At 34.9% G+C, this 24,132-nt stretch overlaps 3 protein-coding genes across 3 annotated transcripts; 2 read left to right on the top strand and 1 right to left on the bottom strand.

Annotated features, from left to right (window-relative positions):
* Nucleotides 1-6,678: 6,678 nt before the first annotated feature.
* On the top strand, nucleotides 6,679-7,310 carry LOC107101818 (persephin-like). The gene is made up of 2 exons (XM_015400877.1): nucleotides 6,679-6,757; nucleotides 6,856-7,310. Exons 1-2 carry the CDS (start codon nucleotides 6,679-6,681, stop codon nucleotides 7,308-7,310), a joined length of 534 nt encoding a protein of 177 aa, XP_015256363.1.
* Nucleotides 7,311-8,332: 1,022 nt separating this feature from the next.
* On the bottom strand, nucleotides 8,333-13,756 carry wdr83 (WD repeat domain 83). The gene is made up of 10 exons (XM_015400872.1): nucleotides 13,598-13,756; nucleotides 13,011-13,125; nucleotides 12,075-12,195; nucleotides 11,743-11,848; nucleotides 11,609-11,657; nucleotides 10,709-10,835; nucleotides 10,507-10,574; nucleotides 10,267-10,375; nucleotides 8,800-8,914; nucleotides 8,333-8,597 (listed from the first exon to the last, which is right to left on the bottom strand). The coding sequence occupies exons 2-10, from the start codon at nucleotides 13,111-13,113 to the stop codon at nucleotides 8,442-8,444; spliced, it is 954 nt and encodes a 317-aa protein (XP_015256358.1). The 5' UTR covers nucleotides 13,114-13,125; nucleotides 13,598-13,756; the 3' UTR covers nucleotides 8,333-8,441.
* A 113-nt stretch (nucleotides 13,757-13,869) lies between these two features.
* On the top strand, nucleotides 13,870-19,794 carry wdr83os (WD repeat domain 83 opposite strand). The gene is made up of 4 exons (XM_015400873.1): nucleotides 13,870-14,030; nucleotides 14,723-14,828; nucleotides 17,026-17,123; nucleotides 19,423-19,794. The coding sequence occupies exons 1-4, from the start codon at nucleotides 13,981-13,983 to the stop codon at nucleotides 19,487-19,489; spliced, it is 321 nt and encodes a 106-aa protein (XP_015256359.1). The 5' UTR covers nucleotides 13,870-13,980; the 3' UTR covers nucleotides 19,490-19,794.
* Nucleotides 19,795-24,132: the final 4,338 nt, after the last annotated feature.

Genomic DNA, 24,132 nt, shown 5'->3' with positions numbered 1-24,132 from the left:
TAGATAGATAGATAGATAGATAGATAGATAGATAGATAGATAGGGTTTTTCTAATCTAGTTTCCACTGTTTCTCTAACACGATCATAAGCGCAAAACACCTCTTTCATATGATTAGATTTTAAAGTAATTGATTATGTGTGAAATGCTATTTTAGTATATTTTTCTCTTTCTTACTGTTCCAGAAAGTGATGGTACATTCTTCCCATTCCTCTTTTCTGACATTACTGAATTCCAGACTAGTTCCTCAGACAATAATCCAGAAGGATTCCTTTATCTCCACTGTATTTCTCCCACCACCTCCTCTGGCTTCCCTTTGTCTTCTTATCTGTCACTCTGCCTAAAGCCTTCTATATCCCTGGGAATGTGAATATGTCTGCTCCTTTGCCACTTTCTGCTGTTTTTTTTTTCCATTCTTGATAAAATGATAAGTAAAACAGTGGTAAGTACATTTGTTAAATGCATGTCTGTGTAGGTTACCAGATTCCCAATCCTTGTTTTCTGCTCCAAACAGACTTTAGTTATGCAAAAGTGACTCTTAATGCTATAAAGATGTTTGTATAAAAGATTTAACTTGTGAACCACAATCAATTAGGATTTATAAAGGTTTGAGTTTTTTTTTCTAAAAATAAAACATTGTAATGATCACTTTTACATAGACATTTAGTAGAAATAAAATATATAAATCTTCAATGCTTCAGAGGTATGTAACAGGTCAATATAGTGTTGGGGGTTCAGCTGAGGGTGAGCTCTCTTGTCAGTATCCTTTACAAAATGTGCCACATAATGCTATACACAGACCCAAGATGAACATCAACATGACAAAAAAAAAAATGAATAACATGTTAAAAGTAAAAAAAAAAAAAGTAAAACAGTGAGGTTTATAGTCCTGATATAAAAAGCCAACATATTCTTCATATCTAAGATCTCCAGAAAATCTCTGCCAGGGCAAAGCTGCACCTCTTTGTGTTTATCCTAATTATCAAGACCTCATCAGATTGACGGGGTCTCGGGGGACCAGAGGGGTTTACGTATTTCACTCCTGCAATGATGAAAAATGTTGAAACCACATCATTTAGACCAGATTTACTAAATACATATTACACAAATGTATCTTCATTTATCAACTGTTTGGCTAAATGATCTGCTATTTCATTTCCTACAAACATTTAACAGAGACTGTCTACATCTAAATTTTTTATATTAATCTATACAGTTTTTGGATGAGAGACCCACATTTATTTAAGTCTGACTGACATAACATCAAAATTGCAAGCATTTTAAATTCGGTTACAATCAAATTTCTTTGTTAGTTCAAGGATAAAAAAGGCAAACCCTGTTTTACTTGACTCTATATCCTTAAAACATAGATATAATCTGTCTGTGGTCTCAGTTCTGGGATTTACTACATCTATATTGTTCTTCTGTTTTTTTTTTTATTGTTTTTACATTAACGTTAGGGAAAAAAACAATCAGGTGTAACTAGAAAGGGAACTGCAGCACTGTAGCGCTTCTCTTGTAATCTTGTAATTGATGCCCAAGCAAAATTGTCTACCTTTGCTGTTCCATTTCCTGTACACAACTGTAAAGTCAGTCATATAGATAGAAAAGTGTAAAAAAAAAAAAAAAAAAGGAGGTCACTCTTGAATGAGATGATAGAAATGCGACAACAGCTCAAATAACCTCTCATTACAACCAGTGTAATTAGAACGCCTCCTCTGAATAAAAAGCATGTTGAACTTCGAAGCAGGTGTGATTATAGAAAAAATAAACTGAATTGAATGTTCTATAGCAATAAAAACCAAACCAGGTGTCAAACCTGTGAGCTAAAGATAAGAATCAATAGGTACAATTTGAACATTTCTGCAAAATCAGACCTAACAGATTATAAAATGTTACAGTACTTGATCATAAAATCAAAATTTTGGAATTCTACCAAAATCTGAAAAAGCAATTCCATGGTCAAGACTAGATTCACCCTGCAGGTGAAACTGTAGTATGTTAGAGGCAGGTGATACACATATTTTAAGGAAATGCAATAAATCAACACAATTGTAAATTTTTTAAAATCAATTTTTTATGTCTTATAGGTACATGTCTCACACACACACACAAATATATATATATATATATATATATATATATATATATATATATATATATATATATATATATATATATATATATATATATATACTAGACCTGTAGATACAGATTATAGAAAAAATCCAAATTATAGAAAAGATGACACACTAAGGCTTCAGAAAGCTCACTACAATGATGTTCAAAATGGACAGAAAAAGCAACAAAAAGCTCAAGATAGATTTAAATGAAGAGAAGATCATAGATTTTTTGCTTAAATTGTAACTCTGCAATTCTCAACATTTTTTTTAATGTTTTTTGTAGTTGTGTCAATATGTTCTAACTGATAAATATCAGCACTAATATATATAAAAAGACTGAAGACTTTCATTGATCCATCCAGCTTCTAACAAATTAGCCCATTACTTTCTAGCGAAAATAATTATTTAATTCCATCTTCTTACATTCCAGTTTCAACTTAAGGGGAAACCTTTAGGACTAAGTTCAAACAGTGACTAGTGTTAGATCCCTATTTTTGTCTGGCCATCCATCACCCTCTGCATAAATAATTTGTTACATACTGTTCCGAACATTAAGAGTTCACCTTCAAACTCAGATCCAGTCCCTAATCTTGGAAATGTTGTCTACTTGAGCTAATGTGTGATTTCAGATGAGGTGAGACGAAACTGAAGAGTGACTTTTATTCGAGAGGTTGAGTAATTTTCTTTTTTTTCTTTGGACTTCTATTTCATTTTTATCATATCATATATCATATGCAAGCTCAAAAATATTACCTTGAAAAGAAGTACTAAAATTCCTTGCAGTAAATTTTGTTGGCTAGTATTATTTTAGGGTTTAGGGATGGTTCCTTAGTAAATCACATCAACAGAGTTGTAAGGGATGAACCTGTTTAAAACTAATAAATATGGTAGAAGCCTTATTGGACATGCGGTGTTTGTAAAAAAAAAAAAAAAAAGAAGAAAGAAAAAAACTAAGAGGAGCAAGGAATTATGTGCATAAAAAAATTCATTAATTATTGTCTTTTCTCTGTGATTTATGCCTTATATCTTTATAAAATTTTCACCATTATTTTTATTATACTTTTTAAGCTTAAACCTTTCAGTTTGACCATATTGTCTGTTTTTACCGTATTATTAGATTTCCTATCAAACATTTTTATTTAAAGTTTCCCTCCTATATGTTAGCTTCTTTTGACAGTAAATTGTAAAAAAAAAAAAAAAAAAAACGTTTTCACTCTTCGTCAATCAATAGATGAAAAGTAGGTACAATTCTTCAGGTCCTTATCTGGTTGTAGATTTTTTTTTAACTCTAACAAATAGTGATTCTTGATCAGATGCAAAACAATTAGTTAAGCCGAGGCAAGTTTATTTATATTGCACAATTTATTACAAAGACAATACAAAGTGGTTTACATTAATAAAGCAAAACAGAAGGAAAATAAAAGCCAAATAAAAGCAAGTTAAGATAAAAACATAATGAAAGCAAGTAGTTAAGCAAATAAAACAGTAAATAAATCCTCTGTGCTGCAGAACAAGAACAAATAATCACCATCATGCATCATAGTCAAGGGCTGGTGCTAATGTCTGTATAGTTTTCATGAAAATGTCCATGTTTATTTACATCTCTTGGATGATGATAAGCCTTTTCTATTCCTTTTAGAGAATAAAGTTATATCTTTGGTTAACCCCTTTAAAATATGCATTGCTTTTTGTGAGGGAAGTCCGGCCTGTAACTCTGGCATGAACCTTTTGTGTTTTTTCAATTCAATTCAATTCAATTCAGTTTATTTCTATAGCACCAATTCACAACACATGTCATCTCAACACACTTTACAGTTCACCAGATCATACAGTGAAATTGATTCAAAGTTTTCTATCTAAGGAAAACCAGTTGATTGCATCGACTCAGCGACAGTGGAGAGGAAAAACTCCATTTTAACAGGAAGAAACCTTCAACAGAACCAGACTTAGTGTGAGCGGCCATCTGCCGAGGCCGACTGCGGTTCAAGGAGACAGAAGCAGAGATACAAAAAGCAACTGTAAAAGGCGGCCCCGTCCAGGAAACACACAGCCAGGCAGACGAGCTCTGAGCCAGCTCCCATGTCAGAGGATGAAGAGAGCACATCCAGCGAGTCACAGTCAGAGAAACAGGACTACACTGGAAAACAGGCTGATCTCCAACTTCTATAAACAAAGGTGTTGACGGCAGCAGCACAGCTGATATTTCTCTCCAGGATGGTGTCACAGCCAAACAGGAACAGACGAGGCAAAGCTACTATGAGAAAAAGCAGAGAGAGCATAACATTAGAGATTAGAGAATAGATTCTGCAGAATGGGAGAATGGAGATAGAATGAAGCAGAGTGGTGAAAAGGGGTCCCTATGTCCTCCAGCAGTCTAAACCTATAGCAGCATAACTATAGAGATAGCTCAGGATAACCTGAGCCACTCTAACTATAAGCTTTATCAAAAAGCAAAGTTTTAAGCCTAGTCTTAAAAGTAGACAGGGTGTCTGCCTCACGGACTAAAATTGGTAGTTGGTTCCACAGGAGAGGAGCCTGATAACTAAAATATCTGCCTCCCATTCTACTTTTAGAAATTCTAGGAACCACTAGTAAACCTGCAGATTGAGAGTGAAGTGCTCTGTTAGGAAAATAAAGGAACAATCATATCTGTGATACCAGATGGATCTTGGCCATTTAAGGCTTTATATGTGAGACGGAGGATTTTAAATTCTATTCTGGATTGAACAGGAAGCCAATGAACCCATTTGAATGAATTGAATTGAATGATTTTTCTACTTTATTTTTTGACATGTTCATTTTAAGATGTTCTACAGCTGATTAAAAAAAAGAAGAGCGACAGAATAAAATTACATTTCAAACTCAGCCCACTGACAAGTCTTTCTATTTTCAGAAGATTCTGAGGGCACCCCATGTGGTCCTTGAGGGCCACTTGGTACTTGGGCACAACGTTGGTGACCCCTGCTCTAAACCTCGTTTGACAAAGAGATGACCTTGCTCCACAAAATATTGTCAAGTGTCTTAAACACAACTTTGAAAACATGTATTAGGTTTAATTTACTTTAGAATGATGACTATTTTAAAGCATGGCATAAAGCTTTATAAACCCTGCTTTGCATTTTTCCAAGCTATATTCTTGATCTATTTGCTGTTTTTTATTCCTCATGATCGTATCTATTAACTCATGTTCTCCAACAAACATAGTCCCTCAAAGAACAACTTTATGTATACATATATTTTTTTAGCACGCTGGTAAACTTTGCACAGTACATTTTAAATAAATCAAGCGCAGTACATTTTAAATAAATTAAAATAAAAAGGGTGTAAAAATATGTGCATCCCGTGTTTTTTTTAGATTTAGAATAGGCAAAAAAAAGCTTTATTTAACTTCTTAGTTAAAATTCAAACAAAAATCATTGACTTGTGTAGAAAAATTCATGACGTATGAAAAATTCTCCATAGTCTGTACAGCTAAAAGCACAGTACTAGCAGGATATTATAGTAACACCATTCTATATATTTTCTGAGAAAACCAGTACATTAAATGAAAGCTTTTTGAATCCAGTGTTCTTTTCTCTGTCTGAATATTACAGTTGGCCATATAAGGAGCTGAGGTGTTGCCCTGCACCTTCATGGTAGACACAGAGGTCCAATAAGCCTTTTTCTATCAATCTCTGAATTCCACTTACTGCCTCTTTGGGTCCTGTAATCATTGCATAATGCATATTCTACATATTCTACATGTCAGCCTCACATTGCTGGTGAAATCCCTCAATTTATGGACCAGCTCAAGAGGATTCACCCATTGAGGAATTTCTGCAGCACCAGGTCATTATCTAATAATAAAACTCTGGTTCCTTTTTTTTTTTTTTAAAGCCGTCGTTGGAGCTCTTGATGTTCTTTCTTCTGACCCCTTGGATTTAACATGTAGACTGATGTTAGAGGCAAAAAAACAGACTCTAACAGGGGCCAATGTAATTCCACAATAATTCAGCAGGGCTTTTAGAAACATATTTATGTTTTTGCATTTCCTATATCCATATATTTTTTTTTTGTCTCTAAGATATTTAATTCATGAGGATGTCTGTCTGGCTTTGAACCATATTTATCCTTTGATTCATTTGTTGTACATATATCTGGTAACTTTACTGTCCAAAATATCTTCCAAAAACCATGAACCTTTGGGAGACCATGCTGTTTGCTAGTGGCCAGCTTCCTCTGGAAAAACACCTGTGGGGAAACTCTACAGGATAAACCAGTGATTTACACCAATGCATAATCCCAACAGGACAAATTCTGGGTCAAGCGCCCGCCTGCCCTCCTACGCTCCCCTTCAGTCTCAGGTGAGCAAGAAAGTCAGCTGGCAAGTAACGGGTTAGTGTCTGATCTCTCCCCTACACCTCCTTGTTTCAACCCTTCACCCCCCCTTCATCTTAGAGGGATATATATTGGAGGTCGTGACTCGTCTTCATCTGAGGAATCACTTCTAGACGGACATACACAGACGTCTCTGGTTCATTTTGAGGGATCTGACTGACGAAGAGCAGAATACTAATCATGACAACTTTTTTAAAAGTTCTTGTGCTTCTCTTCTGCATCGCCAAGGGAGAAGGCCACTGGCTGAGGTCACTGATAGGTAAGTAGTGATGGTGTGAACAATTGCTTTAAGTTTCACTGAAACAAGTAGAGAAATTGCTTATCAGATTTATCAATATGTCTGTCCTTCTTTTGCAGGCCAGAAGCAGAAAACTCTATTGTCTGCAGATGAAGAGAGAAGAAGCAGATCTTTAACTGTAGAAATCCAAACGGAAGCATCTGGAGCTGAGCCATCTCTCATCCCCATCGTCTCAGTCCCAGTCCGGACACGACGCTCAGCTCCTGACTCCCAGTGCAGCCTGCGCTCCATCTTGCTGCAGGTTCGAGACTTGGGCTTAGGCTACAACTCAGATGAGACGGTCTTATTTAAGTACTGCAGCGGGACCTGTCCCCGCGCTCGCTCCAACCATGACCTCACACTCAGCAACCTGCTGCTCAGCGGACTGCTCCCACATCCCACTCCTGGGGAGCTGTGGCACAACACACCATGCTGCAGGCCCACCCATTACGAGGACATCGCCTTTCTCGATAACTCCCACCGCTGGCACAAAGTGGAGAAGCTGTCTGCTGCAGGCTGCAGCTGTGTAGATTGAACAGTTGGACTAATAGGGTGGGTGAGAGTTCTAAAGATATTTGCTGAGACACAATTGTGTCTCAGTAAACAAATTTATTTCCTAGAAGAAAAAACAAAAACAATTTTTGCAGTGAAAACCCTCAAAATTTAATTTCTATTGTTTATGTTTTAGGACTCACATTTCTGTGTTTGCATTGAGCTTTAGTAAAAGACAAGGAAATTACATTTTTACAGGCAGCATTGCTTTGTGAGTTCATGTTATTCAGAATTAGGACTCAACAACATTCAGGGTAAAACTGAACAAATGTTTTAACTTGAATTACAACAGATTTGTAAATAAGCTAATATGTATTTATTTCAAACCTAAAAAAAACTGTTATTAACAAAATAACTATAAAGCCTTTAAGATGTGTGTTTTGAAAACAATGAATTAAGGTCTTGAATAGTTCAGATACTTAAAAAGTGTATATATATATGTAAAAACAAAAGCTATTTATTTATTTAATGTGTTTTTTTTACTTGAAGATTAATTTATTTGTTGATGTATTCATTTCTATGTAAATTCTATAAAAAAATGACCTTTTAATTTCTTTTTTTGCCTTATTTTAAAATGCATTAAACATAATGTGTTTCAATCAGTGTGATGTGTTTTCTATCAAGCTTAAACCATTAGATTGGATTTCTCATAAATGTATAGATCAATGAATAGATGGATAGATCGATCCAAGGTATATAGTTAAAAATTGGTCAGCCAATCTGAGTAAATATAAGTTTCCGTTTAGATTGAGCTCTGAACCACAGTCTGCCATTTGCTTTATTTATTTCTGCCCAAAAAACAAAAACTGTGAAATTGAGTTTTTTTCCTTTTGGTCAATATCATCATAATCAAATGATTTTTAATTTGTCTGGCAGGATTAAGGATATATCACTTCCAGATTAATATATTGTTCATTATGTCCTGAAGCAAAGCCCTGTGCTTGCATGAAGATGTGTTTAAAAAAAAAGAAAAGAAAAAAAATACAGATCACAGCCAACAGGAACTTCAATATCTCAAGATAAAATATTTAATTTCTTTTACAGCAAGACGTCACATTTTTAACAGAAAGGAATTTTGCCTGCAAAGGCTTCCAGTGAATTCCATTCATAATTTCTAACTGGCCTGGATGTCTTCCTCTGCCTCCTCTGGTTGTACCCCCCACACCTGAACCCGGCCCTCCATTGCAGTGAGGAGGCGGGTCTCTGTGGGGTGGAAAGACAGCGACTGGACGACTGCTTTTCCCACCGGCAACTTTAATGATAAAGATCCCTGCAATTCATTCAGACAGAAATGATGTGGTCAGATTTCTGCTTTGAGGTTGAGAGACTCTTACAGGTCACATGCACTTTTAAAGTGTTACTGGATTTTACAATTACGCAATTCACATGCAATTATATCCCTAAATCTAGATATACAGGATGACAGTAAGGCTATGTAGCACTGTGGAGGGTTGTAATAGACAGGTACTTACTTCCACCAGGTCCCAGCAATACACGTGTCCGTCCTCTGAGCAGCTCAGGACATGGGTGTCCTTACTGGACAGACAGCAGTCTAACTTGTAGCCCTTCATCTTGTGTCCAGTATATCTAATGGAAAAAACAGAAGATAGTGAAAAAAGTGTAGAAAAGCAAAACATGCTTTTTAAATTACTGATCAAATTATTCTTGATCTGGCTTGTTGTATTTTTTTTCAGAATCACTTCTTAGGATTTTCTATTCTGCTCCAAAAATGCTGTTTTAGCACAATAGTAATTCTGGAGGCCCTTTCCAGGCCTGGCACACTGTGACAGATGGTGACTTTTTTATTTCTTTTATTTAGTCTGATTGTAAATGAGCCCTGACTGGATCTTAAAAAGCTGTTAACTATGCCAGAGTAAAATGTGAAAATTAATTTTCATGAAACTAGGCTTAAAGAAAATATGTCAATAAAATACCTTTTTTTATGATAAGTTATTACCAGCAGTTTTATCTGCAAGGTGTCTCAGTAAAACGGATTTCTAACATACTAGCTTTAGGAAGATGATGCACATAGAATAAAGCCAGAGATTTGCATAATCAGACTTGAGTAGACTCTGGGATATTTTTTGGTTTGCTTTACAGTCTGACCAGTAAGTTCTTACTTTCATTTGTAACGAGTATAACATACGCACTTCTGATACAGCTGACAGGAACACAGACAATAAGGTCTTTCAAAAAATAATTTCTTCTTGGTTTGAAGGTTTTACAACAGACCTCTTAACCTTAGTTTTAAATGTTCATTTAATGTTGGTTATTGTGTTTATATGTTGACCAATGTTCATTCTGTAGTACTTTGAGATGTGCACAGGGCTTAAACAGAAATGAGCAACTCTAATTTAATGCTTTTAATGCTCTTAGAAATAACTTAAATGCCATCAACAAGTATCCATGACTCTCATATATACACAGCAAATTCCTTCTTCATCTTTACCGTTGGCAGGCTGCCATTCTCTAGCTTTTCTCCGCCTTGACCTTCTTTTCAGAACATACGGCTTTACGATCAACCGGAAGCAGTTCCGCGCAAATATGCAAATAGATATATATATATATATATATATATATATATATATCTCGTTTAATAAATTGTTTTTATAAACATTTTTTCTAAATAAAGCATTTTAAATGCCAAAATAATCACATTAAATTTATTTTAATGCCAATTTAATTTAAAAAATATATATTTATTGACTTTTAATGATTTTAAATGACCCACGAGGAACCCTGTGTGCATGTAAAGTGCTTCATAAATTAAATGTACTATTACCATCATTGAATGTATGTCTGTGTGAAGTTGCTTTTAATTCAAAAGTTTGTGTCTTTATAACATATATGTTTTAAGTTTATATTAGATGAACAATGCTTTTTGTTTTCCTGATAGCTAACGTTAAGTCAGGGGTGAGAACAAAAAGATCTAAACTGACTCTCCAAGCATTTCTCCGGTGCTCTTGTCCAAAAGTCGAACTGTTGAATCTAAACTGGAGCTCAGGGTGCACTGCCCGTCCTGACTGAAGCACACACATGTAATGGGACCTGGAACAGAAGAGTATTCAGAGTTTACCGACTTCTGGAAAAGAAAACAATTATTGATATAACAATATGCAATATGTTTTGTTTTCATTGCTCCTGCTCTGTAAAAGTGTAACTGAAATGAATTTACTAACTGCTGATGAAGTCAACGTGAAGCTGTCCCATCCTGAGGTCATAACGCCTCACTCTGCCATCCACCGACCTACGCAGAAGATGTAGGTTATAAAAATTACATTGTCAGTAATTCAAAGTCATAATTATACTAAGACTCTACAGGGAGCTATTTTTTGTGTGCAATAAACGTATTCATTTCATATTCATTTTTGATATGCTGACCCAGTGAGTAGCTCATGTTGTGAAACTTTAAGGCTACTAATGCTGTCGCGTGCCTCATCTAGAACCTGGATGGGCTCATTTTTTCTGGATCTGGTGTCCCAGCATCTCACCGTCCCATCTATGGAGCCTGGATGATGAAATAAAAAAGGCAGAGTACATTAAGCTGAAATAAAAAAAAAAACAAAGTACAGTAGAAAACACGAAACATGAAAAAAGGTACTGAAAGAATACAATCTCCATCGTCAAAGTTAAAGGTTTAAAAATTAAGGAAATTCACATACTGAGAAAATTACATAAAAAATCTAATTGCATAAATGGCCCATTAACTCTATCAGTGTATCATCAATGAAAACACATTCCTCTCCTTACCTATAAATCTTCAGTAACCTTGCATCACCTCCATATATTAATGGTCTTCTCCATCCCTTCATGTTCTCTTCATTCCTCACACTTCATGCTCCTAAATATACATCCTGCCCATCTAATCACTACAGAGTCGAGAGTAGTTTAAACTCTCGACATTCAGAGCATTACAGCACTCCTCCTTTCTGCAATTGTTTCCTAATGTTTATCATTTTTAATTTTGCACTTTTTAAACCTCATCTAAAATCAAATCTGTTTAGAAAAGCGTTTAGTACTCAACCTACCTTGATTTATAGGGAAGCTAACTTGTTAACCTGATTTTTAGTTTCTATACTGTTTTTAATGATGTATTATTGACTTTTGCTGCCATTTTTATTGTTGTTTTATTGTATAATTTCTTTAAGCACCTCATAATAAAATGTATCATTACTAAGTACAACCTTTAATCTGTATCCCAAAAATACAAAAAAAAAAAAAAAAAGGCAACACTCCAGAGTACATAAATGTGGTGGACATTTTCCACAAACCAAATCTCACCTGATAATATGACCGTTGCCTCCTCATTAAACTGCACACAGTTAACTTTCTGTAAAAAGACAATTTTACCAAGAAATGAGGAAAATCTATCACAGGATAGATTTAAACACAAAGATAAAAGGAGCAGAACTCACCCCAGCATGTCCTCTGAGCTTGCGTGTGACTTGGCCGGACGCAACATCCCACAGGATCACTGTTTTATCAGAACTACAGGAGCAAAGCTGACTGTTGTCATAGGAACTGTCGAAAAAGAAAATAAAGAAAATAGCTGTTAGTGCCAGCAGAGGCAGAGGCTTATGTTGAGTGTTGGATGTTTTGCTTGTTGATTAAATTGGATAGTTAGTTAAAGAACGCTGCCAGCTGGATCTTTGGCTGGATGTTTTCTGCTTTGCCATGTGTTCTTTAATTCATTCTCTATATTTTCTGAATCCCTACCGTTTCCATCGTGTGTATAAACCCTCCTCACCTATCAGCATCCAGAACCTCATATCCATGCCCACTGTACGTCTTCAGCAACGTCCCTCGGCCAACACTCCATAACTTTAGAGATTTGTCACTGCCACAGGACATCAGGTAGTTTCCATCAACTGACCAAAGGGACAAGATGCAGATAATGATGGTATGGCTTTAGTTGGACAACTTATTGTAGAGTTAACCTTTTATAGGGCACTCAGTGAAATACTTTGAAAATCATAATTTCAAGCCAATAGTGTTACTGGAATCCAGGACCTTATTACTTTTGTAAAATTTAAATTATATTGATATTTTGATGGTAAAAATGTATGTCAATGAAATAAAAAGAAACGGCAACTTGTGTGAATATATTAAGAAGAATAACAAAAGTGCTTCTGCAAGAAATTCATGAAAAACACTCTGAGAGTGAAAGAAACATTTTTTTTGGTACAACATAACCTTAGAAGCATTAATGTTGATACTGGCACTTAGATTTTTTTAGTTTACAAACCTCCATTTGTAAGGGGTATGCAAGTGATCAAAAAAAGGTAACTTGCACTATAAAGGTTTAAATAAAATAAATTGGATCCTAAAAATGACAAAGTCTAGCTGATCATTTCAAGTTAAAGTCATGTCATTATAATGTAAACTGACAACTGACATCTTGGATTTCAAGCAAGTATCATGCAATTGCATGAATTCTGAATATAGGTCATATTAATTTCAATGTAATTCGAAACTAAATTCCCTTTTAGTGTTTCTATTGCATATATATAATGATCCAAAGTATATGGCAGTGGTACTGTTATGTCGATCCAACACTGAATTATTGGGATTCCTGCTGTTTTTTGGGTTTGTAATACAATCTGAGGTGAAATACAGTTAAAACAGTGGGGGGAAAAAAGAAAGATCTCTTAAAACAATGACAGTTTGGGATTATGAAGCCTACCATTGAAGCGGACGGCTCTGACTGCTCCCTGCTTACAGTCAATGGTCTTCAGAAGATGCTGAGGAAGCTGAGGAGGCTCAGGTTTGGGTTGAGGAAACGCCATAGCCGACAGGAACTGAGAGGTGAAGTAAACAGACCAAAAATGCACCATGTTCACATTATCATTATACCTCAATAACATCAAACTATATTGGAATGGGTTTTCCCATCTTTATGACACATTAGAGAAGATTTAGACCCTTTTACTTTTTATCCTTTTTAAACTTATTATATTTTATCATAAAAAAACTGAAATGTTAACTGTAAATTTACAGTCATGTGTTTATATTACTGTTTTTATATATGTTTTACTATTTTTCAAGGCTGCACTATAAACAAAATGAAATTGAGTACAAAATAACAAATACATCTGTCTACGTTTTATGAAAACGTTTGCAATTTACAGAAAATTTTTTAATGAAGATGATATTAAACGAAATAAAAGTAATCTGTAGGTTAACCAAAAGTAAATGGACACTTTGAACACCTTAGCTCCTTAATTTTACCCAACGTTTTACCTAAAAAAAAAAAAACAGTTGTATGCTTACCTATTTGAACTTATTTTTAGACAAATAAATTTTCAGTGAGGGGCATGTTCACAGTTCTCTAATCTTATCCACAGTTTGGTACATATATAAGGTCATTTTTTTTCTCCCCCACATCTCATTTGCCGTGTTTGTTAGCATTAGCAGCTAGTAAGCGGACGTGAATCATATTGAGGTTAAATAATCATATCAAAATAAAAGAAAAAACTTTCCACGTTATTGAACGCCCAAGCTTTAAAGGGTAAAAAGCTTTTATTTTTAAAGTAACCGGAAGTACTTAGCGGACTTTCTTTCCTCTACTGAAAAGTCAATCAGCTGTGGGTCGGTCAGCGGAGTTTTAAATATTCGTTTCCTTACCTCCATATTGGATAAAGTTATATCCAAACATGTCCACCAACAGTATGGCTGACCCAAGGAGACAAAATAAGATTTTAAGGTGAGTTTTGTCAAAATAAAGCGAGCTGAACCGATTGCTAAGCAACAGCTGGCTAATGCTAACCCTGTCATTCATCGTGAGGGTCTTTACACTGGGATTAGAGGCTAGTTACTTCATTAAAGCTGTCACCTATTATAACTGGATAATGTTCTAGTGTTGGAGCTTAAAAGTAAGTGCTATCTTATCTTTTAAAATGCACCCAATCTTTATAATAATGTATCTAGTTAAATTACCTTAGCAATACGACTCAATACATTATTTTATGATAATAATATACTTGGTATTCTAATATCCTGGAGCTGATCAAATCTAATACACATCTATAAATTAGAATGACACAAAAACGGTGTTCATGATCACAGCAGATATTTATATGATAAAATATGCTATTTGATTTAAAGATTTGTGTTTTTTCTTATGTTATATTTCTTTTGCTAATTAGTCTATTTTAACTTTTGGATTTTTGTTCTTTTCTTTAAATAGAGTCTATAAATAAAATATATATAATGTTTTAACAAAAAAGCAAATTGTTTATTTAATAGACAATTTGCTTTTTTGTTAAAACATTATATATATATTTTTTCCTCTGTGTGACAGTAAAGGACATTTCTGTTATACCTGTAGTACTATTCTCTATTCTGTTTCCCTTTTTCCCCTCCTGTTGGTTGATATAAAGGTTTTTTGGGTTGCAGGTACAAGCCCCCCAGCACAGAGACCAACCCCACACTAGAGGACCCCACTCCTGACTACATGAACCTGCTCGGCATGATCTTCAGCATGTGTGGTCTCATGCTTAAGGTTAAAAAAATCAATGCACATCTACACAACCAGAAATACACTAAGCAGAGTTTTGTGACTGGTTTCTGATTTCACATTTTAAGAAGCGGGCATTTTATCCCTTTATAGGGCAAGTTACCCATCACATTCATACCCCTTGCAAATGAAGCACAAGATTTATATCCAGCCATTTAGCAAAGACACTTCTATGGGGTGGTACATGTTATTTTGGCATTTGACAAGTGGTGGATGAAGTACTCAGCAGTAGTATTTGAGTAGAAGTATTGATACTCGTAGTCAAATCTTACTCAACTACAAGCAAAAGTTACTCAGTGAAACATCTTTCTCAAGTTAAAGTATTCACTTTTTGAAAATACTTAAGTATTCAAAAGTACATGCATTTTAAAACACCTAAACATTCAAAAATACAAATAAAATTTTCTAATACCGGTACATTTCTGTATAATATTTGGAGTAATTTTAGAAACTTTTAACTTTAAGAAACCACCAATGCATTGACCCTTAGAAGCACTGCTACAAATTCTACACCACCTGTAAAGAACCAGCATATAAATTGCTCAAAGAAACAAGGACAGCTATTTTAATTATTATTTCTTATTCAAACAAAACCAAAAAGGAATCTTGGTTCTCCTCACACTTTTACTATGGAATAGAGGTTTAAGGTTGAATCTATTACCAAAAATAAACTACATCTCTGATTTGAGAATTCATCCTACTGAACAACTTGGCAGCATTGGAAACAACTAACGCTTTAATATCATTTATAAAATCCAAATAATATCTGCCCTGAGTTTATCCCATTTGTGGAATGTCATGCAAATCACTAAAACCGTGGTGTCCTAAGGAGTGCAATCTTGTATGTTGAAATGTATTTCAAGAAAGAAAAACAGCAACAACGGATGGAAAAGACTAATCCGACCAAGGAAAGAAATAACTAGCAGCTTCCTAGAAATGTTGTGGAGTAGAAAGGACAATATTTGACTTTAAAATGTAGTGGAGTTGTAGTAGTTGTAGAAGTTGTAAGTACCCCCCATTCAAAATTTACTCAAGTAAAGTAAAGATACCTAAAAATAGTACTTAAGGACAGTAATCAAGTAGATGTACTTTACTTTCCATCACTTGATCATTTATATGAGCCCCTGAATGATATATTACGAACTAGAAATTAAAATGAAAAGAAAAAGTTAACAAGTTAAGTAAAAACTTAAAAAATCTAATTGAAAAGTTAAAAAGTAAAGGTAAAAAGTTAATACGCTAAGATAAAAAAAAGTAATAAATGTAAGGGCCTGTATCAGCAACAATACTCTAAGGTTATGTTGTACCAAAAAAAAAAAAAAAAATCAATGTTCTTTCACTTTGTTTTTCATGAATTTCTTATAAAATACTTTTGTTATTTTTCTTTATATATTAGGACAAGTGTCCATTTCTTGTTATTAAGTTGACAACAATTTTTACCATCAAAATATACATATTTTTTCATGATGCAAAACTAATAAGGTTGAAATCAGGTTGAAATTCTGATTTTCAAAGTATTTCACTGAGTATTTCTCTTTGTTGTAAATTTCTTTACATGTATTCACAAATAAGATCTATTTGGCTTTTTATATATTGTGTAAAAATGTATTTGTTGAGACAAATGTGGAACTGAAGTCAAATCCCTTGTTGTATGAAGCAACTTAGTATAAAACATATTCTGATAAGACGCATTTGGTTTTCTCTTTCAAAAACTCAAATAACATTTGAAATATTATTTTCTTTCTATACTGCCACAACAGATCAAAATATTTTGTACAATAATCAATAACTAAAGGCTTTCAAAGTTGGTATATTTAAATATATCTCTATATATCTATTGATATATATGTAAATAAACTGGGATTTGCTCAGATTTATAAAGAAACTCAAACCATTGAGTTTAAAATGACTAGTTTTGAGATTTTAAGCTCTTTAGCAGACTGTATTATCACTGATTCATGTTAACACAAAAAAAGTCGTCATTGTAGATTTTCTACAGATTGTAGACCTTTAGTCTGAGGTTTCCAACAGGCTGCAAACATTCTTTGTCCATAATTATATCCTAACAGAAATCCAGTCATCTGTATTCCCTGCTTTAATTCGCAGAAACTACTTTGTTTGACATCTCTGGTGATCTTTGTAAGGTTTCATCAAACCTAAATCAGTTTTTTTTGCGTTTCAGCTGAAGTGGTGCGCCTGGATCGCAGTCTACTGTTCTTTCATCAGCTTTGCAAACTCCAGAAGTTCAGAAGACACCAAACAAATGATGAGCAGCTTTATGTAAGTTCTCCAACCATAGTTATTTACATTGTGCTGATATATTAAAGAAAAATGCAACCCTTGTTACAGTGCTATCGATAAGAGCTCATCTCATGTAATAAAAGCTTATCCGCTTTTCATGTTTTATCAGTAATCTTTAATTTGGGGAGGGTTTAGTTGTTAGTACAATTTATCCCGTTTCCTAGAAAATGTTCTTAACCAACATCTCATCTGTCTTTGGTGATTCACTTAATAAAGAGGCTGAAAACAGGAGTTTGTCGGATTGCAACCGCTCTGTTCTACAATGTTTGTCTGAAGTTCAGACTATGCCATCTGGCAGCTGCAGTGAGTTTAAACATAGCTTAATGTCATTGACTATATACCGAGTCATTATAATGATGACTATTTTGCTAATCCATTAATCTGTTGATTATTTTCTAGATTAGTTGGTTAATAATTTAAAATCAAAAGGTGAGTTAAATAGGATTTTCTACAGAATTTAAGCCAGGTGAAGCTAAAACTACACTACTTTAAAACGTTAGGCCTGCTTTTGAATATTAAATGCAAAGTTTCTATTTGTTTCTATTTTGTCAATTTTTGGCATAATTACTGCACTGAGTGCACCCCTCTTTAAGGTAATGGCATATCTGTATATTCTGCTGAACAATTAATCTATTACTAAATTGGTTGAAGATTTTTTTAATCCTGATTAATCCAATTTATTGTATCAGTCCTACTACAAACACATGTGAAGTACGCTGATGTTTAATGTGATTTAGGATGTCAAAACCTGATCAGAAAAACAGCAACAAAAAAACAGCAGAGCCCAGTCATAACACGGAGCCTGCTTGAGGTCTACTTCCAATATAAATACTTTGGAGTCCTGAGTTGGACCAGCCCAAAGCCTGTTTTTTATGCGCTTTCGCAGGTTAGTTGCAAGGCTTATTGATAACAATGCACTCTATTCATGATACAGGAGGGCTGCTCACTGGGGCAGTTGGTAAGATGTTGTATTGTATTTATTTCTAAAAGAATAGATATAAGCAGCATAAAGAGAGCCCGTTTCATTTGAGGCAGCTCGGGGATTCCATACAGGTTCTTTTAGTCAGGTTACTGAAACAGTTTTGTTGCAAAATTGCAGCAGTGAGAAGTTGAACCAGTGATGCTCAGTTCTTCCCATTGCATCGCTGTGACATTGATCAGTCTAAACCAGTTTAAAAGCCATGCACCAGCATGTTCCAGCAGGTCGGGTTAAATTTCTGAATATAAACTCCCTCCTCCAGCAGGGCCAACGTTGCAATCCTTACACAAATACACTAGTCTTTACTCAGCTGTTTAGGAACGTGTCTGATTATCCACAAATGTCAGCCTTGTTATTCCTCCTATCTGAGCTTTTTGGAATTAAGTTTTGAAGCCGCCACTTTTTTTGTTTCCCAGTTAGAATGAAAGATGAGATTATATTTCTGCTGGACGTACAAAGCGATGCATGGCCACCTCTAAATGACCATCTTAAGGAATATGTACAGTTTACATCCGTCTAAGTTTATTTATCGTATGAGGCTAAATGCGATCATTCAGATTTAGCTCATCATAGCTCAGCCATATTAAAATATCAGGTTTGATGCTCCATGTGTTAGATTAAACTTTGTGGAGTCATGTTTCAGTGTATTTAAGTGAGTTTTGTAGGTATCGATTGGAACGGTTTACTGTTGCAGCACATTTTCAAAGGTCAAAACTATGCCTAACTACTGCACACCTTCACACTACTTTCAAGTTGTGCTTGAAGTATCGCACCACATTTTTCTTTTTATTGTGGATATGCGCATTTTATACAAAAGGCCCCCATTGAAGTAGCTTGATATAAAAGTAAACATTTTGTTCATAAAGCTGTTAGTGGATGACTGGGTTTGACCGATCCAAACCCACAAACCAGGGAAAGTTGTCCTGTGTTGTTCAAGCCAACAGACAAGCTGTTGTTACTGAAACTTCTGATGAAGCAAATCCTAGTTTCTTAAGGAAATCTGTCAGAATCGTCAGGCCATTGTGATTTGTGTCTTTTGGAGCTGTCAACTAAATACATGTATGAGCAGCAACAAATCAGAACGAAACCACAAGATTCTGGGTGACATTGGCCTGGTCTGATGGTGCAAAGTACCACAGGAGTACTTCAGGGACCCTCTGAATTAGGAGTGTCTTAGTAGCAAAAGAAGAGAAGTAACTAACTAGACTGATGGTCATTTTATTCTTTATCTTTCTATGTCTAAAATTTAGCTGTACAGCATAGTTACTCATTTAAAATGAATTGTTTTGTGTTTTTTAGGCTTTCTATCTCAGCAGTGGTGATGTCTTACCTCCAGAATCCACAGCCGATGTCTCCCCCATGGTAACAAAGGGCCAATCACAGAAGAAAGCAGAAGCTGGAAGTTGTCTCCACCTCCACTTAAAAAATTAGTCATCTGTGAACAACAATCGCAGAAAAGAAAATATGTTGTTTTTCTGTTTTAACCTTGTAAGACTTTCTTTTTTATTTTCTAATGAAATCTTTGGAAGATTACAGATTAGATTGTTGCATCTGCTCTAAATAAACTGTCTGATTATATAAAGAACTACCCTCTTTATATAATCAGTCCACTTGTACCTAATGTTATGTTATGGAAGTTTCAATAAATTTCTGAGCTTTTGTGTGACAAGGTTTTTGGGGAAAAAATGTTCTGCTGCATCTGCATTTTAGTGTCTTTATCCTGTTAATTTTTTCAGAATATTTCTTATCAATTGAAGCCTTTATTTTATCTCCGATTTAGGAAAATGTGACATAAACCCTGGGTTTAATAAAGCAAATCTGTACGTTCAGATACTCCTGAAATATTCTACCTGCTACTCAGAAACCAAAATGAGAAACTTTTATCTGTCCTTCCCTGTTTTCTCATTTGTTGAAGGCCCCGGCTGCATTAGCTGCACGAGTAACTCTGCTGATTGCAGACACGAAACTGGAAGTCAGCTGGATGTGAGACTGATTTAATGCCATATAACTCATGTCCCTCCAGGGCTGGCTCGGCTGCAGCCTTGCCGAGTGGGCACCAGAGTTGCATGGCTTTCTGCCACGTTTCAGCAAGCTCCACTATATTTTCTCCTGACTCAAACTGCTAACGGACTCGTTTGTCTTTCAAACCGTCAAACATCACACCCTTCACCCGTTATGGTGATTTCTGCCTTTCTTTGAGCCAGTGGTGCCTTATTGATGCCTAGCTAAGAAAAGACTATTGAGTGCAGAGAGGAGTTATCTAAGACTTGAATTGGTGGGCTGTGTGTTCTAATATTTAAAGCTGTCATAGGATGCTGAAAGCGGATCTTAATTTTAGTGCTTGATGGACTGAAGGGGATTCTGATAATTATATTCAGCCCAGTGAAAAAGGAAAATGGTACAAGATTTCTGGGCAACAGGCCTCTAGATGTCATCATAGCATCATAAATGAATTAGACCTGAGTTTAAATTCTAACAACTTCATTAGTCCCACTGAGAAATTCATTTGTAGCATTCCAATCTATATATTCATCTTCTAAATGTCAAAATCAATAATTAATCCAAGCAAAATAAAGTTCAGCTTAATGTCACTAAAACATAGAAACTTATAGTTTCTATGTTTTAGTGACATTAAGCTGAACTTTATTTTGCTTGGATTAACAGATATATTATATCTGTTGGGGTAAATAAAAGCTTTAACCAATGAAAAGTAGAGTTCAGATTGTCAGGTTTTCTAACTGGTGTTTGTCCCTTTATCCCACTGGGTTGAAACAAACCTGCAGAAAAAGGAAAAAAAAATCCTACGGTCTTTATAATCAAAACCTTTATAATCGCCCTCCGATTCCCTGTCCCGCACTGCAGAGCTTAAAACCTGCATCAAAGCTTTAGGATAGTGAACCCATTAGGAAAAAAAACAACAACATATTGCATAATTTTAAATCATACAAAAAAAGAAACATGACAATCTTTTTGAACACCTTATGATCTGAATGCTGCTCAGACATCCGGCTGTAGAGGATTTTGGCTCCTGCATACCTCGTTACTTAAATAAATCCATTTTTTTTATCTTTATAGTTGCCTCTTAGCTTTTATCCTAATTAAATTAGCATTTTTCTCTCAGCTTAACTTCAATAGGAACTACTGGAAATGACAAACGCTTTTAGAATAAATAGCTTTTTTCATATCCACTGTCTGAGTCCACAGTAATCAGGAGTCAAATAGGGTAACCGTCGAGTTGAGAGGGAGCAACACAAGGATTGGCTCATCAACCAAACCTTAGCTTATATCTCATGCCCTTCCCAAAATTATAACAGTAGAAAAAAATTTTAAACAATGTTTATTTTAATATCAAATATCAGTGGTACATTTTGGGCAAGTGTTTTTGTGTGCTCAGTAGAACCAGCATTATAGAACCTAGCAGGACTGATACAGATAGGTGCTATTTGACAGATATGCACCTTTGAACATCATCTAGACTCCCTTGGATTTTTTAATTTTTTTGTAACACACAGTTAATCGATAGATTAACACAGAACAGTGCATGTCTATGGATTGGGGGAAAAAAGGAATACAGTTCATTAGGGGACCCTAACCCTTTTTTCCCTTTGGTGTAAATACAGCTTTTCTTTAGAGATTTAAGAGAGTTGTTATAGCCTGGTGGTGCAATAAGAGCATCATTAAGACCAGACAGCTCAACCCAGGCCAGGGATGAAACTGGAGTAGCTAAAGGGATTATAAAGGTAGAAAACAATCTTTCAACATCTCATAAAACAGCACTGTTAGAACTAGTTTCTGAAAATGGAAAATATAAAGAAAAAACTAACACTGTGCATGATTTTATGGGACACGTGGGAAGATGAATAGTGCTTAACACATTTAAGTCATAGAAAAAAAAGACTGGAGCAAAAGTTCACCTTCCAGCACAACAACAATCCTGGACGAAAAGCCAGACCATCTGTTAGAACAGCCTAGTATTATTTATCATTATTTTTTAGTTATTATAAACTTTTTTAGTCATAATAAATTATTTGTCACTATTTATCCTGTATTACGACCCCAATAATATATATGTATATATAATCCACATCCTAACTTTCTTGTATAATCTGTATACAGTTTTCATATTTATTTATTTTGCCTCTTACAATGACTCTTTTTTTATATATACCATTTATGGTTAATACATACAGTACATACTCTTGTGACATGTCAATAAATATTTATATCGTGTATAGCACTTCTGGATAGATTAAAACTACATTTTTTTGCTCTGCACTTGTGACAGTATAATGACAATAAAGTTCTATTCTATTCAAAAACTCATGAAATTCACAGGTGCTTTGCGTCCAATCTAATGTTTTACGGTATTTGATACAAAAAAATGACAAAAGAACTTACTTCTTTAGACGTATAAAGCAGGTTGATAATTTGACCGAAATATGGGTTTACCATTGAGAAGGACCTGCTGCAAATCTATACCTTATATTTGGATCATGCTATTCCAGTTCCCACATTTGCAGTATTTGTGTTGGCTCTGCTTAGATCCAAAACAATGAGGAATGTTTAAACATCTCACTTACTGGGTGGGGGCAGTGGCTTAGTGGTTAGAGTCCCTCTTATTCAAACAGAATGCCACTCTGGGTCTCTGAGCGAGACCCTTAACCCCAGACTGCTCCCCAGGTGCCATGCAGTGGCAGCTCACTGCTCCTCAAGGGGATGGGTTAAATGCAGAGAGTGAATGTATCCATTGTGGGACAATAAAGGGATTTACAGATTTACACATACAGAAGGCTTGGTTTGCACTTCACAGTAAATGTTTATTAAGGATGAACCAGTGTATGGCCATTTGGTGTACTTTGTTTTGGCTGCAGAAGCTGTGAACAAATGCGAGTTTTGTGGGAAAAATCTTTCTCTGTATCACGATAAGATGGTTGAAGTACGGAGACTTTACTAACAGCAGTGCTCAGGCTCTGTTTTTCGAGCCTTGAAACGTCACCATCATAAACTACTGCTGCAATATTTCAACCCCTTGTGTACGAGAGAAACTGCCATGTATGCCTTGAGGCTCCAATTTAAGGAGTAAGGTGTGACTGGTTGATGGTTGCAGCTCTGCAAGATAGAAGATGCTGAGTTCTGCATCTTGCATTGACAGGCTGTTGTTCATATCCTACACAATCTACGTTTTTATTACCTAAAACACAGACTGAAAAACTATAAAGAAGTGCCACCACATGCAGAGCACTTGCAGACCTTAATTTGCATGCCGTGCAATAATCATGTAAAGAGTTGGGACCACTTTTTTTCCTGTTTATAGCTAATTAAATACAAAAAAGAGAGAATTAGAGTGAAAAGTGAAATAAGCCATCTAAAAAAAAAGCTAATTAAAACTACCAAAACAAGATTTGTTATACTAATTGTACTTTTGTAGTTCAATAGAATGCCAAATACAGAAGCACTAAAATCCTTTAGTATCCCATTTAATATGTCTCCATGTTTAGGCTTTAAAATTAAACCCATCCTTTGTTGCTGTGGCATCATCTCCCCAAGAATAGTTTAGAAAAGTCCAACCTTTAATATAGTACATTTAGGTCACATCAGAAATATTCTCAAGTATTAAGGTCAGGGTCAATCTACACTGTTCCAACAGGAACAAGCACAACATCCATATTCCTAAATAAAGACAAACTAGTTTCCCACAGCCTTTGCTAACAAATAGATGCATATATTCAAACATCCGTCTAGATAAAAGGTATATTGGATAAAATTCTTTCAGGTTTGAGTTCTGGAGTGAACATCTTTTCCATCGTCATCCCTTACCTACTTTTATCAATATCATCCTGCATTAAATTGATATTTACAAGTACTAATATCTACATACATTGATAATTTAATAGGTTTTTATTAAAATAGTTATTTACAGTATCTATGATTTCACTGAAGACTCTTAGATGACTTGCAGAGAGACATCATTTTCTGACATATAACACAATCTAGTTCTAAAAGAGCATG

This window comes from Cyprinodon variegatus, unplaced genomic scaffold (genome assembly GCF_000732505.1).
Source record: "Cyprinodon variegatus isolate N-32 unplaced genomic scaffold, C_variegatus-1.0 Scaffold1158, whole genome shotgun sequence".
Lineage (NCBI taxonomy): Eukaryota > Metazoa > Chordata > Actinopteri > Cyprinodontiformes > Cyprinodontidae > Cyprinodon > Cyprinodon variegatus.
This window is presented reverse-complemented; position numbering and strand designations above follow the sequence as displayed.